The 14,787-nt window shown below is 43.4% G+C and overlaps 1 protein-coding gene across 6 annotated transcripts in view; it reads right to left on the bottom strand.

Annotated features, from left to right (window-relative positions):
- tenm2a (teneurin transmembrane protein 2a) overlaps positions 1-14,787 on the bottom strand; it is a 652,746-nt gene that overhangs the window by 99,803 nt on the left and 538,156 nt on the right. For all 6 annotated transcript variants that reach the window (XM_070878095.1, XM_070878096.1, XM_070878097.1 and 3 more), the window contains 2 exons: positions 9,760-9,976; positions 2,663-2,782 (listed from right to left, as the gene is read on the bottom strand). In XM_070878095.1, the coding sequence (XP_070734196.1) occupies positions 2,663-2,782; positions 9,760-9,976 (337 nt within the window). The remainder of the gene's footprint in view (positions 1-2,662; positions 2,783-9,759; positions 9,977-14,787) is intronic.

Raw genomic sequence — 14,787 nt, 5'->3', positions numbered from 1 at the left:
CATACAAAGGTGGGTACTCACGCTATCAGTGTATAACTATACCATCCGCCACAGGCCAGTCACCGAGAACTGTGCGGATGCTCTCAGTCGGCTACCATTGCCCACCACGGGGGTGGAAATGGCGCAGCCTGCAAACTTGTTGATGGTGGCGCAGCCCGCAGACTTGTTGATGGTCATGGAAGCGTTTGAAAATGATAAATCACCTGTCACGGCCCGCCAGATTAGGACTTGGACCAGCCAAGATCCTCTGCTGTCCCTAGTAAAAAGCTGTGTACTGCATGGGAGCTGGGCCAGCATCCCCGTTGAAATGCAAGAGCTAATCAAGCCGTTCCAGTGGCGAAAGGACGAGCTGTTCATTCAGGCAGACTGCCTGTTGTGGGGTAACCGCGTAGTGTTACCAAAAAAGGGCAGGGAGACGTTCATCTCGAATCTCCACAGCACACACCTGGGTATAGTAATGATGAAAGCGATAGCCAGATCCCACGTGTGGTGGCCCGGTATCGACTCTGATTTAGAGTCCTGTGTACGGCAATGCTGCATATGTGCTCAGTTGAGCAACGCGCCCAGAGAGGCACCACTAAGTTTGTGGTCCTGGCCCTCCAGACCATGGTTGAGGATCCATGTCGACTTTGCGGGCCCGTTTCTCGGTAAAATGTTCCTGGTGGTGGTGGATGCTTTTTCAAAATGAATTGAATGCGAAATAATGCGGGAAGCATCGCCACTGCCACCATTGAAAGGCTGAGGGCCATGTTTGCCACCCATGGCCTGCCTGACATACTGGTCAGTGACAACGGGCCATGTGTTACCAGTGCCGAATTTAAAGAATTCATGACCCGCACTGGGATCAAAAAGGTCACCTCAGCCCCGTTTAAACCAGCCTCCAATGGGCAGGCAGAGCGGGCAGTACAAACCATCAAACAGAGCCTTAAACGAGTCACAGAAGGCTCACTCCAAACCCGCCTGTCCCGAGTACTGCTCAGCTACCGCACGAGACCCCACTCGCTCACAGGGGTGCCCCCGGCTGAGCTACTCATGAAAAGGACACTTAAAACCAGACTCTCACTGGTTCACCCCAACCTGCATGATCAGGGAGCGAGCAGGCGGCAGCAACAAAATGTAAACGATGGTCGCGCCACTGTGTCACGGGAAATTGATCTGAATGATCTTGTGAATGTGCTAAACTATGGACATGGTCTCAAGTGGATCGCGGGCACGGTGATAGCTAAAGAAGGGAATAGGGTGTTTGTAGTCAAACTAGACAATGGACAAATTTGCAGAAAGCACCTGGACCAAACGAGGCTGCGGTTCACAGACTGCCCTGAACAACCCACAGCAGACACCACCTTTTTCGAGCCCACAACACACACCCAAAGGATCAACGACACCAGGCCGGACCAGGAAATCAAACCCATCACGCTGAACAGCCCAGCAAGGCCAGGCTCACCTAGCAGCCCTGCAGGGCCAACAACATGCTAGCCCAGCGAGGGCACAGTCAACACATCAGAACAGACATTTGTACCGAGGAGGTCCACCAGAGAAAGAAAGGCTCCCGACCGCCTCACCTTGTAAATAATTTTCACTTTGACTTTGGGGGGAAAGTGATGTTGTGTATCTGTAAAGCATGCACTCCCATGTTCCGCCACCAGGGAGCTCATCCCCTGAAGTCCCAAGGGATCCCAGCATCCCTTGGGAGCACTGTATATAAGCCGGCCCCTAAGGTTTGTTCCTCACTATGGAGTGTCTTATTAAACCTCCCTGTATGCAGCCTCATCTGTGTTAGGAACACAATACATTTTTTGGATGTTTTTCGTGTCGTCTTCTGTGAAGACCGACATAAAATATTTGTTCAAAATCTCTGCCATTTCCCTGTTCCCCATTATTAATTTCCCAATCTCATCCTCGAAGGGACCAACGTTTACTTTAGCTACTCTCTTCTTTTTTATATACGTGTAGAAGCTCTTACTGACTGTTTTTATATTTCTCACTCGTTTACTCTCATACTCTGGTTACCATTTCTCCCAGTACTACCCTGCTCTATTGCCGCCTTCTTGCTCTTTGGCTTTTTAAATTTCCGCTCACCTGGACCCACTACTTAGTTTAAAGCCCTCTCTACAGCTTTAGTTATTCGATTCGATTCGCCAGGACAGCCTGGTTCAAGTGAAGCCCATCCCAACGGAACAGCTCCCTCTTACCCCAGTACTGGTGCCAGTGCCCCATGAATCAAAACCCATTTCTCCCACACCAGTCTTTGAGACACGTGTTCATTTCTCTGATCTTATTTACCCGAAGCAAAATTTGCTCATGGCTCAAGTAGTAATCCAGAGATTATTACCTTTGTGATTCGGCTTTTTAATTTAGCCCCTAGCTGCTCATAAACCCTCAGCAGAATCTCTTTCTTTGTTCTACATACGTCATTGGTACCTACATGTACCACAACAACTAGATCTTCCCCCTCCCACTCCAAATTCCTCTTGTACCTTGAAACTACACTCCTGAACAGGCCATCTTCTTTAAGAGAGGAGAAATATCGGATGAAAACTGGAGGGATAAATCAATGGAATGGCTCAAATTATTTAACTGAAGATTAAATATTTAGAATCCATGAATGCTCGGGTCATGCTGCTGGAGGTATCCCAATGAGAAAGTCTGACTATTGACTCACGTGCCATCCTGACGAGTAATCGTGTATCCATACTGGGGATATTTGACAAACGACACGTTTACTCCAACCAATGGTGTCCCATCCTTTGTAAAGACTTGTCCTCTGATTAGCGAAGCTAAGCTGTGATAAAACAGAAGATTGCAAATTTGCTTTAAAATTAAATGACAAAAGAGCACATGAAAGGCTGGTATGGTAACACATTTGCGGATCGAATACTCTGAGCAGTAGAAAGCTGAGGTGCAGATACGTAACAGCAACCTCCTGCTCTCCCCACTCCAATACAAACATGCACACGTGCATAGTGAGTAGTGCTAATGTCGGCACTGGCCTCAGGCCAGGTCATTCCCCTGAAGGAGGGAACAACAAAGGCAGGTCCTGAGTCTCTCTGTGGTTTCAGATAAAGACTGTCAGAGGCCTGTGGAATATTGGCTAGCCACCTGCTTGACCAAGGTAAATTGTGAAGTTGAGGCTGAGGGGAAAACGAATAATTTTTGAAATGCTGTTTCCTTTTTCATGGTATCTTAATATGCAGAAAAACAAGCATAATATTTTCTTTTTATTCTATGGCATCATATTTTAGTCAGCCAGGTATTCAACACATGCAAAAACCCATCACGATGCATGAGTCTCTGAACTAAAGTACTGAGATCTCCACAATTCCAATTTATCTGATAATGGACTGCACAGTCTTTCCCTGCAGGGATACATCCCATTTAACTAAACAAACACCGAGGTCGAGGAATCCCCAAGCATGTGATGGGGTACTGCTGGAGTTTAACCAGTTAAAACTAAGCACACAACATTGGTAGGTATCCCACTGCTTGTCCAATCAAGACCAATCTATCTGTAAGGATTGGTGTTCATGAGTATCTGCGGCAAAATGGCCCCCAGTGATATGCTATTTTTCCAGGTACCACCAGTAAGTCAGGCTGGCTGCTTAATAATAAGATCTGCCTGGCTTAGGCAATAGATTGCTGTGTCTTCCAAGAAGATGTCTTTCAATCCTTAATACGACATCTTGGAGCCAACTTGACCATAAAGTTCATAATTTACCTTGGTCAAGCAGATGGCTCGCCAATATTCCGTAGATCTCTGACAGTCCTTATCTAAAGCCACCGAGAGACTCAGGACCTGCCTTTGTTGTTCCCTCCTTGAGGGGAATGACCTGGCCACAGGCCAGTGCCTATTGCATTAACACACCTCACTATGGGCTCAATTTTCCCCAAAGCATTTTTTTGGCATACTTGAAGAGTTACGCCTGATTTTTGGGGGTCTAAGTACACCAAAAAAAAATATTCTCAGTTTCCTCATTGGATTTCCTCATTTTGGCGTGGCTGCCATGGTAACCAGGGACACAATGCGAGCTGAGGCTGCAAAGTGAAGCATACAGCCAGCTCCCAACACGTTAAAAGAATTGAAAAACACATAGCAGCAACCTACCTCCAACCCCGCCCACAGGGCTTGCTGGTCCGGTCCCATTCTCAGTCCCCGTTCTCCCAGTCCAGTCCCATTCTCGGTCCCCATTCTCCCGGTCCAGTCCCATTCTCGGTCCCCGGTTTGGTTTTCGAATTCTCATTTCTTTCTCTCTCTCTCTCTGTTTCTCTTTCTGCAGGGACCGAGAATGGGAACGGACAGCCTTTGAACCGGGGACTGAGAATGGGACCGGACAGCCTTCGGGCGGGGTTGGAGGTAAGTTGCTGCTATGTGTCTTTCAATTCTTTTAGTGTGTCCGGGCATCTGCTGCACCAATCTCCTTACCAGCGCCGATTTCCTTAACTCTCCGGAAGGTTTTTCTGTAGAGGCCACATACGCTGGCCTAAGCAGAACTGGAGTAACTCTCAGCTGGCCAAACTTCCCTAAATGGCCAGTTTTGGCATAGGTGGCTGGTTACGCCCCCTTTGGCTGAAAAAAAAACTTACCTAAAAAACTCATAACTAACTGAGTTATGCTGGTGCAAATTGATTGGGAAAAATGTGGCTTTCCAACTTAGGCCAAAAAGAGCAGTCTGCTCAAAAAAAACGGTGCAAATCACTGGGGAAAATTGTGCCCTTTGTATGTAAGCATGTTTGTGTGGGAGTTGGGAGAGCATCGGAGGACACTTATCTCCTCCACCTCCCCTCCGAAAATGCTGAGGATCATCAATAGTTGGTCAATAGCACGTCACTATTGGCTCTGTAAACATTCTGATACATCAAATAACATGCATTTCTCCACCGTGCAACAAAGTAACAGTTCTTCACTGTACCTCAGTAATGTAAGGAAAGAACCTCCGTTTGTACTCTTAATCTAACATGAGCTACGCAGATAGTAGAGCTCTGCCTAGTTGCAGGAGCCTTGTAGGCCAACATTTTCACAGCTTATCTGAACGTTAATATTTTCTGTCTGTCGTTAGAAAACAATGAAAAAGCATGTCTCAGACTTTAGATTTGAGGAAAAATTCAGGGTGACTCATCTTACATTACTGCACTTAATCGCTAGATTCCAATTTGTAAAAAAAAGTGAACAGCTGATAGATGAATTAATAACAAAAGTTGTAACCATTGGAAACACAAATGATGATTTTTTTTTTTAGAGCACATCTCATATTTTTTGATTGCTGGCATAATATAAAGTATGCAAGCCCATTTGCAGAATTTCTAGAAGAAATGAAAACACAGAGTTACAGAATGTTATTCTCTGTATGAAGGACTGAAAGTGTAGCGATTTCTGAAGTTCCTTTCATATTTCAATTTGTTGATGGTGGAAGTAATTACGTCTTTGGAATTAAAAGGGTTAATTTATTCAAACCTGCTGAATTTTTACTTTTTTCCCACTGAAGTATCTGCAATCTATAAGGACCGTCATTTTAATTCCAATCTTCCAATCTTCAACAACTAGACAATAACCAGAAAGTAGGAAATAAAATAGGGCTTAAGAAAGTATGTAATTAAGATAGGACTTAAAAATTAAGATAATCTGTTTTTCTGTAGATATTTTTTGATTCAGCATTGCAGCCCGCTTTTGGATGTGAGCCCTTGCTTCTTCTGTCCTAGATAATGTTTTCATTTACCCAGATATCTCGGTAAACGTGTAGTGTATCCAGGAATTAAACAGAGAACACTTTGAGGCCGAAATTGATGGCGTTACCGCCGAGATCCCCGACATTCCTCTTCAGGTTCCGCCCTGTGCCAGTTTGCACTTGGGCTGGAGTAGATGGGAGGTGAGAACCGCCGGGAATCGCCCGCTGACGTCAGTGGACGGCCAAGTGGTACAAGTGACCTCTCGCCCACCAAGATGCCAGATTGGTGCAGACGGGAGTCGGCGCCAGAACGGGGAAGGACCGCTGCTTGGAGGCTGGTCTATCCCCGACAGTAAGTATTAAGACCTGCAAAAAAAGGTGAGTGAACATTTTGTTTTTTAATTTCTTACAGCATGGGGTCTCCTGAAGGTGTTCCGTTTTATTTACATTGATTTTTCTTTTCAGATCTTTGACCCTCCGTCAGTCCGACTCCATCCTCAGCGGCACTTGAGTGGCAAGAGCCTTTGCCGCCGAGATTGAGAGCTCCCGCCTGCTGCCGCCCAGATTGATGACGTAAGTCCCTCTTTTGCTACCAGGCACCCTTTCAAGAACCTTTTTGCTGAAACTCCTGCCCAAAGTACCGTCAGGTATCTCGCCGGCAATCGGCGGTCCTTTGGGCAGCACTTGGGCAGCCCTTGGCCTTCACCAATTTCGGCCCCTTTGCATCTTACTTCAGTTTACTGGTTTTATCACGTACCTTCACGTAATCTTTGTTGATTTTAGAAGGCAGCAGAATATCATTTTTCTAGATGGTGACTGAGGCTTTAACTGACAAACAAATTTACCAAACAGTAAAAGAATAAATAAATATTGCACTGACACAAAGTACATTTTCTTGTAGTTATTAATCTCAACCATCTCAAGTAAGTACAAAATAACAAATAATTGCAACCACTGTAATGCAATTTACATGTATTTTGTTACGATTCACAGAAGCTATCTTGCTCGATTATCTATGACTAAAAGCTTCAGACAGATTCCCCATTGAACCAATCAGGTTGAGAAATAATTCCCAGAAAATAACTGAGGCAAAACCAATTTAAATAAATACCACTCTCCTCATGCCAAAAAAAGCTGCCAATCAAATGCCCAATAAAACAAATTCTACAAGATGTTTAGATTTGAATTGAATGGTTTGGCACCTCTATCGGACTCCTGGCTGAGATGTAATCTGTAATAATTTGTATTATAGTTAAAAAAAAAATTCTGAATGAAGGTCTGTTTTTTCACTCCTTACATGCAGTCACAGTTAAAGAATATCCTGTTAAACTGTAGACAAAAATACTTATTTTTTGTCACAGTGATCACGCACTGGAATTAAAAAGGTAAATTTATTCAAGTCTGCTGTGTTTTGCTTTTATTCACCTATCTATTGACAATCTGTCAGAACCAAAATGTTACTTTTAATCTTAAACTCAATAACCAGTAATTATGGAAGACATACAAGGAAAGATATTCTCCCTCAACCCAAGATATGAAACTTGTGGACTGCTATTGAGTTATAAAGCTCAACGGCCTTATAGTAAAGCCACTGGGCTAAAAATTAGTTGGCTTATGCCACCCGATAGCACCTGAGAGGGACACTAACAGGCTGCTAAGCACCTATTGCTCGAGCGCCGCGCTATGACAGCCTGCCGCGAACTTCACTGGCGGTTTAGCGACGGCGCTGTCATTTAGCGCCGCACACTCTAGCACCACACAGTTGATGACGTCAAGAGTGTGCAACACCTCCTTTGTGGTGCGTTCCTGAAATTGACTGGCGCTATTCCCAACAGGGGGAAGCAGTCAGTGTACAGAGGATCCCGGGGCAATATCGCAGGGAATGAAGAGTTAAGTGTTGAGCATCAAATTTTTAACAATTTACTTACCTCTCTTACCTGTGGAAGCAGGTTGGTAGCCTCCATTCCATTTTTTTGCACGTTTCACATGGTCAACCTCACCTCCTCTTTAGGCACTAGGACGCCGGTATCCTAGCGCCCCAACTTGAGTAGCGCAACCGCCCTGCAATGGACCTTTAGCGCCCCAAGAGGATTGTGGAACGCTTCCCTTCGAACTCCACTCCTCTCTTGGAGTGCAAAACAGGAATATCCCAGTTGGAGGCGCTAGACATCGACCAGTGCTAAAGTTAGCGACCTCAAACTGGGTTAGACCAATTATTAGTCCATTGGGTTTGTTTTATTTCCAATTAACCTCCTGGCATAGGATTGAGGAAGGTATCTCTGACTTAATGTAGACAGAGAGCTCCTCATCCATCCTTGTAATTCTTAGGGTTTAGTTCCATTTAACAAAGTAAAAACCGAACTCTTGACCATCTTCAGCAAGTGTTAAACATATTCTTGTAAGATATTGGATAAATGAAAATGTTTGGTGGCAGAAGCATGCAGTTTTGAAAGGGTTTAGTGCAGAGAAAAGGGAATGCAGCAGATACTTGAATAAAGAAGACTTTAATTTGCCACAGTCAATCCCACATCTGAGCTAGACCACTGATCCTCCCGAATGTGGCATCATCCACAGCTATCATAGAGCTGATGGGAGTCAGTTTAACCCCCAAGGCTGGGAATGTTTGGGAAGTAAAAATCTTTACATTTTCAAAGCCGATCCCAAACTGCCCACTTTGGTTTTAATGGGGGTAGGGCGGGGAGGAGTGGGAGATGTGGGGCAGTCAGTAAAAGTGTTTAATGAGGCTGAGTGCCTCCATTTTAACAGTTTTTAAATTTTTTAACTCATGTCGGCCGGGTTCATAAATCCTGGCAGGTAAAAGGAGGCGAGAAGGGCTGGATCCATGAGGTAGGTGCATTTACAGCATTGCTTGTGGGCCAGGAGGTGCAGGAATGTTTCCTCCAGGTCCAACAAGCTTACACAGCACTCGATTAGCTAATTCTCCCCCACCCCCCGCGATCTCCAACTCCCCCCACCACAATCTCCGATTCACGCCATGATCTCCAACTCCCCCCACCACAATCTCCGATTCACACCATGATCTCCAACTCTCCCACCATCACAATCTCCGATTCACGCCATGATCTCCAACTCCCCCACCATCACAATCTCCGATTCACGCCATGATCTCCAACTCCCCCACCATCACAATCTCCGATTCACGCCATGATCTCCAACTCCCCCACCATCACAATCTCCGATTCACGCCATGATCTCCAACTCCCCCACCATCACAATCTCCGATTCACGCCATGATCTCCAACTCCCCCCACCACAATCTCCGATTTACGCCATGATCTCCAACTCCTCCCCATCACAATCTTCGATTCAACCACGAACAGTGATAATACAGATTCTCTTTGTCAGGTTGAATCAAGGTATGAACTTGATGTATATCCTGATGTAAGGTTACTGGTTGACTACCTCTAATTATGCCAATAAAAAATAAACAACCAATTTTTGGATGTAAAGCTCAATCAGAAATTAAGTTTGGTTCAAAGCCAATTTTATGCACAATCTCCGATTCACCCCACGACCTCCAACTCCCCACCACCCCAATCTCCGATTCACCCCACGACCTCCAACTTCCCCCCCATCACAATCTCCAATTCACCCCACGATCTTTGACTCCCCCCACTTACCTGCCATTCACTCCTCAGCTACTTTCCTGCCTGACAGGCAGCCAGCTTGTCAATCAGGCTGGCTGTCGGGTGGGAAACCTGCTGAAAAAATGTAAAAGACATCCTGCACTTAAATTTTGCAGGATATTTAGAAAAAACTTACTTCAGGGTTTCCATCTGCAAATCCTCCTCCCTGCTCTGTTCACGGCCTGAAGTAAATATTAGGGCCAATATATCTGTAAACGTGCAACAGTGATAATACAGATTCTCTTTGTCAGGTTGAATCAAGGTATGAACTTGATGTATATCCTGATGTAAGGTTACTGGTTGACTACCTCTAATTATGCTAATAAAAAATAAATAACCAATTTTTGGATGTAAAGCTCAACCAGAAATTAAGTTTGGTTCAAAAGCCAATTTTAGCACAATGATGCTCTTATACCTGCCTGCTTATCTCAATGAAAGAGAACTTTCTTTACCTGTCATTGAAAGGGTTATCCCCAGGGATTATGTGGGTTCTGTCTTTGCCCACGAGGAGCTTAATCCGATCATAAAAAGATTTCACAACTTGAGTGGAGAGTGCCCATTGGTTCTGCTGGATGATGTCAAGGGGGTCATGTGACCCATGACACAGCGGGTTGGACTGGCAGCTGGATTGAAGGCAGCAGTCCGGATCCAGACAATCTATCAGCCCATCTACATTAATAGAAAGAAGAATACATTTAGTCAGCAGATGTCAAATTCAACTTTGCAGCATGATGGTTATATCCTATGGTTACCTTCTCACGAGTGGGCACATTACAAGGCTGGTCATGGCAAACATTGTACCATATGATTAGCTCCTTTTTTTATTTTTAATCACACATTGTTGGAGATGCTGGTCCTTCAGAAAATATTCTATCTTCCAGTTCAGGTGCATATTACAGACCCCATGGCATTATTCAAAGAACAGCTAGGAATTCTCCCTGGTTCAACCTTTACAATGAAAAGAAAAATTGGTCAATCAGCCCATTGCTGTTGATGTGGCCTTATTGTGCATAAAACAACAGTTATGCACTTCAAAGTAATTAATTGTGAAGTGGTTTGAGATGTTTCTGAGAGACCCAAGATGTAATGAAAGTGCAAGTGCTTCTTTGACATACTACTGACTGGTTGAAGAGGTTCTACGTGACTTACTCTGAGGCCTCTGTCAATGTTACTATTAAATCAGCTCCTTTGCGGGGTATGGCTCAAACAGATTTAGCTTGTGAATTTCCATCTTGCAGATTAAAGAATATCATTTTCATGATGACATAAACTGTGTTGAAATGCATCATTGGATAACTTACAGATGCTGAAGTTGTGATAAAAATGACCGGGCCGGGTTGGCGAGAGGTGTGGCAGAAAAAATTTTATCATTTTGTGTAGCGAAATAAATATTTAAAAAAAAATACAGTTATGACATTGCTACATCAAGCAAACAGAAATACTCTCTCCCCTTCATGGTCCTTCTTTCCAAAACACTTCTGTGAAAATTGCCTCTTTAAAAAAAAATTATTTGATACTGTGTGCTTCTCAAATTATTGTAAATTTATACAAAGTTATTGTTGTAATTATGAATTGAAAGAAGATACCAATCTGAAAAGGTTTTGCAGTATTCAAAGTGGTGAAGAGGGTTTATCTGCATTACCAATGTTACATGATGGTGTAAAGTATGTCCACATAACCTTCCAAGGGACATGTACATAAATATTGAAGTAAGCTGGTTCTTTTAATGAGTCAAACTGAATCTGTAATAAATACCATACTCCAAAGCATCATTAAACCCTTTTCTACAGCAAATATGACAAGTAATGGTAAGATATTGCACACTACCAACACCTCATTGATCTCGACAGCAAAAAGATTGGTGTTATAGTTATTTTTGTTCTAGATTCTCATTACTGGGCAAACCTGGCAGGGTTTCATACAGTTAGACACTTAGTGGACAACTCATCTGCCCATTTTATTCTCATGAAAGTCTCCCAGCGAGACTGTCAGTCAACTCAAGTACATTTACCTGTCAGTCAGGCCCATCAGAGACATAGTTGCACAACAATCTCCAATACATTAATCTGCCACCCAATTGAACATTTATCTTGCAAACAATCAAGTACTCATCAAACTGTGAAGAACTGCCACATCAGGAAGCAGAAGGCTGAAAACGTGATATTATAGCCTCCTTCGACAGCACTATCAGCAAACTCTCAGTCGTGTGCAATCAGCTACAAGGGAAGGCTTGATGTTCTCAGGCACAGCTGTCGCCCCAGAGAATCAGAATCCCATCAGCCTTGTTACTTGCTTATTTATGGGTACAATATTATTGTATTTTGTTTTGATTACAGCATCACATCTTTTGTCTTGAAGGATCAGCATGGTTTAATTTGATAGTGATGTCAGCATAATCACCAACATTAACAGTCTGCCAACTTTATTTTAAAATTAGAAGCCCAGGAACACTTGGGACACAATCTTCAATCTGGACTGCTTTGGAGGAACAGCTGGGAATGGATCCCTGCCTATGTGTGATCTGACCACACTTCCCTGGCAGCAGCGAGGTACAGGGCAGATGCAACAGTGCTCAGTATTATATTTGTCGTTGAATCTAATCTGGGGCACAATTGAAGGAAGGCAGGGCCAGTCTGGTTGGTTTGGCTTAGCTCTCTTGCACTGTTAGATATAGCAGTTCTACTCCCTCGCGCTTCAGGCCTCAATCACTTAGGCCTCACACCAGTCAGACTCAGCAACTCCCTCCCAGTAAGTTCCTTGAATGATGCCACCATTTAAATCATTGCCAGCATTTGAAATTCACTTGTGAGCCATGTAATTTATGGAAGATGTATAATGCTTGTTGTTCACGAGGGTAAATTAAATTAAAGTTTTTCGGCCAGAATTTTCTTTACTTTGGCAGATCATAAGAATAGGCCATTTTTCCCCCTTGAGCCTGCTCCGCCATTCAATAAGATCATGGCTGATCTGATCTTGGCCTCAACTCCATTTGATACCAGACTGATTCCCGGAATGGCGGGACTGACATATCAAGAAAGAATGGATTAACTAGGCTTGTATTCACTGGAGTTCAAAAGAATAAGAGGGGATCTCATGGAAACGTTTAAAATTCTGACGGGTTTAGACAGGTTAGTTGCAGGAAGAATGTTCCCAATGTTAGGGAAGTCCAGAACCAGGGGTCACAGTCTAAGGATAAGGGGTAAGCCATTTAGAACCGAGATGAGGAGAAACTTCTTCACCCAGAGAGTGGTGAACCTGTGAAATTCTCTACCACAGAAAGTTGTTGAGGCCAATTCACTAAATATATTCAAAAAGGAGTTAGATGTAGTCCTTACTACTAGGAGGATCAAGGGGTATGGCGAGAAAGCAGGAATGGGGTACTGAAGTTGCATGTTCAGCCATGAACTCATTGAATGGCACTGCAGGCTCGAAGGGCCGAATGGTCTACTCCTGCACCTATTTTCGATGTTTCTATGTTTCTCTGTCGGTTCCCCATAACCCTTGACTCTCTTATCATTCAAAAATCTGTCAATCTCCACCTTAAATATATTCAATGACCCAACCTCCACAGCTCTCTGGGGTACAGAATTCCAAAGATTCATGACCCTCTGTGAGAAGAAATTCCTCCTCATTTCCATTTTAAATGGGCAACCCCTTATTCTAAAACTATGCTCCCCTAGTTCTAGATTCACCCACGAGGAGAAACATCCTCTCTGCATCTACTCTGTCAAGCCCCCTCCAAATCTTATATGTTTCAATGAGATCACCTCTTTCTTCTAAATTCCAATGATTATAGGCCCAACCTGCTCAACCTTTCTTTATAAGACAATACCTTCATCTCAGGAATCAACCTCGTGAACCTTCTCTGAACTGCCTCTAATGCAAGTATATCCCTGCTTAAATAAGACCAAAACTGTACGTAGTACTCCAGGTGTGGTCTCACCAATGCCCTGTACAGTTGTAGCAGGACTTCCCTACTTTTATACTCCATCCCCCTTGCAATAAAGGCCAAGATTCAATTTGCATTCCTAATTACTAGCTGTACCTGCATACTAACTTTTTGTGTTTCATGTACAAGGACCCCAGATCCCACTGTATCTCAGCATTTTGTAATCTTTTTTATTTTTCTTACCAAGGTGGATAACCTTACATATTCCCACATTATACTCCATCTGCCAAATTTTTGCCCACTCAGTTAGCCTATATATATCGCTTTGCAGATTCTTTGCATCCTCCTCACAACTTGCTTTCCCACCTATCTTTTATATCATCAGCAAAGTTGGCTGCATTACACTCGGTCCCTTCATCCAAATCATTAATATAGATTGTAAATAGTTGAGGCCCCAGCACGGATCCCTATTGTACCCCACTAGTTACTGTTTGCCAACCTGAAAATGACTCATTTATCCTGACTCTCTGTTTTCTGTTAGTTAGCTAATCCTCTATCCATACTAATATATTACCCCCAACCCTGTGAGCTCTTATCTTGTGCAGTAACATTTTGCAAGGTGACCAAGGCTGGGAACTGAATATTCAAGGGTATTTGACAATTCGGAAGGATATACAGAAAGGAAAAGGAGGCGGGGTAGCTCTAAAGCTGCAGTGCAGTAGTGAGAAATGATATTGGCTCAGATTATCAAGATGTAGAATCAGTTTGGGTGGAGATAAGAAATAATAAGTGTGTAGTCTATAGGCCCCCTAACAGTAGCTACACTGTTGGACAGAGTGTAAATCAAGAAATAATGGAGGCTTGTAAAAAAGGAACGGCAATAATCATGGGCGATTTTAATCTTCATATTGATTGGACAAATCAAATTGGCAAAGGTAGCCTTGAGGAAGAGTTCATAGAGTGTATCCGGGATGGTTTCCTTGAACAGTATGTTGCGGAATCAACCAGGGAACAGGCTAATTTAGATCTAGTACTGTGTAATGAGACAGGATTAATGATCTCATAGTAATGGATCCTCCAGGAAAGAGTGATCACAGCATGGTTGAATTTCAAATTCAGTTGGAGGGTGAGAACGTTGGATCTCAAACCAGTGTCCTGAGCTTAAATAAAGGAGATTACAAAAATATGAAGGCAGAGTTGACTAACGTGGACTGAGAAAATAGATTAAAGTGCAAGAGGTTGATAAGCAGTGATGGACATTTCAGGAGCTATTTCATAACTCTCAACGAAAATATATCTCAATGAGAAGGAAAGACTTTAAGAGAAGGGAGAACCATCCATGGCTAACTACAGAAGTAAAGGATGGTATCAAATTGAAAACAATGGCACACAAAGGGCTCAAGTTTCGGCCTGAGTTGCTCCTATTTTTTTTTGAGCAACTAGTTTAGAATGGAGCATCTTAGAAATTGCAATTCTTGGCATTTAGTTTGCTCCAGTTCTAGTCAGTTAGAATAGTTTCATTTTAGAACAGATTTTTTTTTCAAAAGGGGGCGTGTCCAGCCACTTATGCCTGTTTTGCAAGTTAGGCAGC

Source organism: Pristiophorus japonicus, chromosome 4 (assembly GCF_044704955.1).
Source record: "Pristiophorus japonicus isolate sPriJap1 chromosome 4, sPriJap1.hap1, whole genome shotgun sequence".
Lineage (NCBI taxonomy): Eukaryota > Metazoa > Chordata > Chondrichthyes > Pristiophoridae > Pristiophorus > Pristiophorus japonicus.
The sequence above is the reverse complement of the archived record's forward strand: the minus strand, read 5'-3'. Positions and strand labels throughout refer to the sequence as shown.